The 3,838-nt window shown below is 37.2% G+C and overlaps 1 protein-coding gene across 1 annotated transcript; it reads right to left on the bottom strand.

The window, feature by feature from the left end:
• Positions 1-2,298: 2,298 nt before the first annotated feature.
• On the bottom strand, positions 2,299-3,015 carry LOC132651113 (zinc finger protein 120-like; the record flags this gene model as incomplete). The annotated part of the gene is made up of 1 exon (XM_060376407.1): positions 2,299-3,015. A coding segment is annotated over one exon (717 nt), but the record flags the coding sequence as incomplete, so codon positions are not given.
• Between the last annotated feature and the right edge of the window lie 823 nt (positions 3,016-3,838).

Raw genomic sequence — 3,838 nt, 5'->3', positions numbered from 1 at the left:
ATAGTTTGCCTATAGATGGGTGAGGGGGAAGTGAGGTTAGCTCAGGCCCTGGGAAGGAGAATTCAGGGTATTGCATTGGCTGTACCAGCCTGGAGGACCAGATAACATGGAAGGACTGAGGATTGCTGGGAGGTAAATGGCGGGTAGTTTTGATTTGATATGTTAACTACAAACCTCTGCTATTAGTTCCAGGTTCGAATCCTACTCCTATGATAACATAAACTTCAGAGAGAGAAGCATGGTCTCCATTGGATAATGATTATCAAGTGAGCCCACAGGGAAGAAAGGTGGCAAAGACAAAGATTCTGTTTTTTTTTTCTTCTCTTTGAGGGAGGGCAGTTACCGAAACTAGACTCAAATTTTTCCTTTTTTGTTTTGTTTTTCTTACTATATTTTATTTTATTAATTGTTTTTTATTTTTCACAATTTATTCATTATATATGCTGATTGAAGGTCACTCCCTCAACATCTACTGGTCCCATCCTCCCTCCATCTTCCCTCATCCCCTTTCCCTAGACCACTCAAAAGGCAGTTCCTCTCCTCTGCCATCCACCCATACATTATCAGAACAGTACTCAGCTATTAAAAACAGAGAAATAAAATTTCTGCTCTTATTTCCTTTCCGTGGGCCACTGTACTCACCTCAGAAGATTTCATACCATGAAGCTTGCCTGCAACCTTACAGTGAACTAAACACTAAGTATAACTCATTTTAAAGAGTCCCACCCCAAGACACTGTTTGATTGACCATTTCACATCCAGAAACATGTGAAATTTGAAATGCTATGAAGTCTGAAACATTTTATCAAAGGCATTTCAGAGAACATGATTCTCTTGCTGCCTGGAGGGGTGTTTTCTACCAACCCAGGAAAGGGATGAGGGGCAGAAGATGAGGTATAAAGCTTGGAAAGCCCACAAGCATAACAGTGATCAGCCACTCTGGGAACCACCTTAGAAAGTAAGTTCAACTTTAATTCCAGAAAACAGAAGCTTATACCCCTTGGGGAGTACCTGGGATGCTCCAAGCATAGGTGTAGATAATTGTTTAATACTAGGCAATTCAAGGATGTTCAATTTGCATTAAACAGCACATTCCTAGCACATGAACAAGAACAAGAAAAAAGAATCAAATTATGCGATATTTGAAGAGAGGAGTTATCAGGGATCTGTGACAAAGGCCATCTATCAAATTTGATTGGTGGTGTCTTTATCTAAAGACACTCTCCGGAAAAACTCACCCTTGACACAAATACACATCTATGCCAGAAACAGGGTCAAACATGGAAAAGAAAGCCTCCTCCCTCATATCTCAAAATCCATTGTTGGTTGTGATGTTTTTCAATAGTACCCCTGGAACAATAGGCATGTATACACAAAGAAACTTCTACCGGCTACCACTGTTGTGATACTCTCAGAGAACTTCCTGGCTGGTGTTAGTTCACCATTCCCTACATAAACATCCACTGGGCTAAAAGTTTCTTGTGTAAAGTGAGGCAACTGAAAATAGTAAATTTTGAGAATTAGGATTATCAATAAATCTTCCCTAAACACCTTATTATATAATATTTTTGCATATAATTGATATTTACCATTCATTGTATTCTTTTTAAAAATAAGTTTATTTACTTTACATTCCAATCATAGCCCCCTTCCCTTCTCTCCCCCAGTACTACCCTCCATTCTTATTGCTCCTATTCCCTTTCCCCTTCAGAAAAGGGATGTCATTTCCATTGAGATGGTTTTTCAGTTCTGTTGGATCTCAGTGGACCAAAGAACACAAAGGCCTTTCCACATTGCTTATACTCACTGAATTCCTCTCCAGTAAGGATACTTTTATGATGACTCTAGATTTGTGCAAGGCCTCACCATTTTAACACATTCATAAGTTTTCCTCCATTATGAATCCTTTCATGATGATGAAGATTATACAAATGTGGAATGGTTTCACCATGTTAAAAGCACTCACGGGCTTTCTGTCCATTAGGATTTCTTTCATGAGTGTGAAGATGATTCTGAAGTCCAAAAGTTTTTTAACATTGGTTACAGTCAGACAACTTCTTTCCAGTATGTGTTCTTTTATGTATTAGGAGATGTTATGTGCAAAGACTTTGCCACACAGGTATATTTGTGTGGTTACCCTCCAGAATGTGTTGTTGCCTTAGGAGATGATTGTTACATGCAAAGGCTTTATCACACTAATTACCCTTACAAGGCTTCTCTCCACTGTGTTATTTCATATCTTCGGTGACTACTGTGCTGTGCAAAGGCTTTATCACGTTAAGTATATTCATAAGGTTTCTTTCTAGGATGTGTTCTTTTATGTCTTATGAGATGACTATTTTCTGCAAAGGCTTTACCGCATTGGTTACATTCATAAGGTTTCTCTCCAGTGTGTGTTCTTTTATGGCTTAAGAGAGTACTGTTTTGTGCAAAGGCCTTACCACACTGGTTACATTCATAAGGTTTCTCTCCAGTGTGTGTTCTTTTATGCCGTCTGAGAGTACTGTTTTGTGCAAAGGCTTTACCACACTGTTTACATTCATAAGGTTTCTCTCCAGTGTGTGTTCTTTTATGCCGTATGAGATGACTGTTTACTGCAAAGGCTTTACCGCACTGGTTACATTCATAAGGTTTCTCTCCAGTGTGTGTTCTTTTATGCTGTATGAGATGACTGTTTTGTGCAAAGGCTTTACCACACTGGTTACATTCGTAAGGTTTCTCTCCAGTGTGTGTTCTTTTATGGCTTAAGAGAGTACTGTTTTCTGCGAAGGCTTTTCCACACTGGTTACATTCATAAAGTTTCTCTCCAGTCTGTGTTCTTTTATGCTGCATGAGATGACTGTTTTTTGCAAAGGCTTTACCACATTGATTACATTTGTAAGACTTCTCTCCAGTGTGTGTTCTTTTATGCCATATGAGAACAGTGATATAGGAGAAGGCTTTACCACATAGAGTGCATTTAAAGGGTTTCTCTCCAGTATGACTGCTTTCATGCCTGCAAAGAAGATTGGCATATGTGAAAGATTAACCACAGTCATTTCATTACACTAATGAATATGTTTATCTATATGAATTAATTTCATAATTTGGCCTAATGGTAAAGAAGAATCAAATCACTTTTAGAGCACCATTTTTCTATAAGAGTTTTTCTCCTATATATGAAGAGTATTTAAGAATTCAGAGTTTTACCACAGCAATCCCATTTTCAAATTTTTGTACCCTATGAATGATAATTCATTTACAAAGTAAATGACCAGGACCAGCAGAAGAAGTTCCAAATTTCTAGTATTCATAGGTATTTTCAGCAGTATGAGTTTGCTGATGAATTCTCAGTGAAGATGAAAAACTAATTAACAGTAACTATTTATCACATTCAGAAAATGTACTTAAAGTGGGTGTACTACAATATCATTTGTTCTTGGAGAAAGACAGGGACACTGTTTCTTTCAATATCCCTATGCTCATGTGTCTTAGAAACATTTTGACATATGATATACCAGTTTAATTTACAAGAATAATAAAAGATTCCCATATTGAATTAACACAGTTTGTTTTTTGTTCATCATAGACATGTCATATAGGGATTAAGGTTTCTCCACAACAATATTCTTGATGCTCATAAGCTTCTCCTTTCACTAAACTTTACAATGTTACTGCATGAAAATGAGTAACACTGGTTGTACTATGAAATTTTTGCTTATTAGAAGGTTTTGGACACATACTGATCACCAATTCAATGTGTATACCTCGTACAATATCTGATCAGATAGAATAATACTAAACAGATTGGCAGTTCAAGTCAGTAGCTGTAATGTCCATATGATTCAAATGGTATTTT

Source organism: Meriones unguiculatus, assembly GCF_030254825.1.
Source record: "Meriones unguiculatus strain TT.TT164.6M chromosome 13 unlocalized genomic scaffold, Bangor_MerUng_6.1 Chr13_unordered_Scaffold_40, whole genome shotgun sequence".
Lineage (NCBI taxonomy): Eukaryota > Metazoa > Chordata > Mammalia > Rodentia > Muridae > Meriones > Meriones unguiculatus.
The sequence above is the reverse complement of the archived record's forward strand: the minus strand, read 5'-3'. Positions and strand labels throughout refer to the sequence as shown.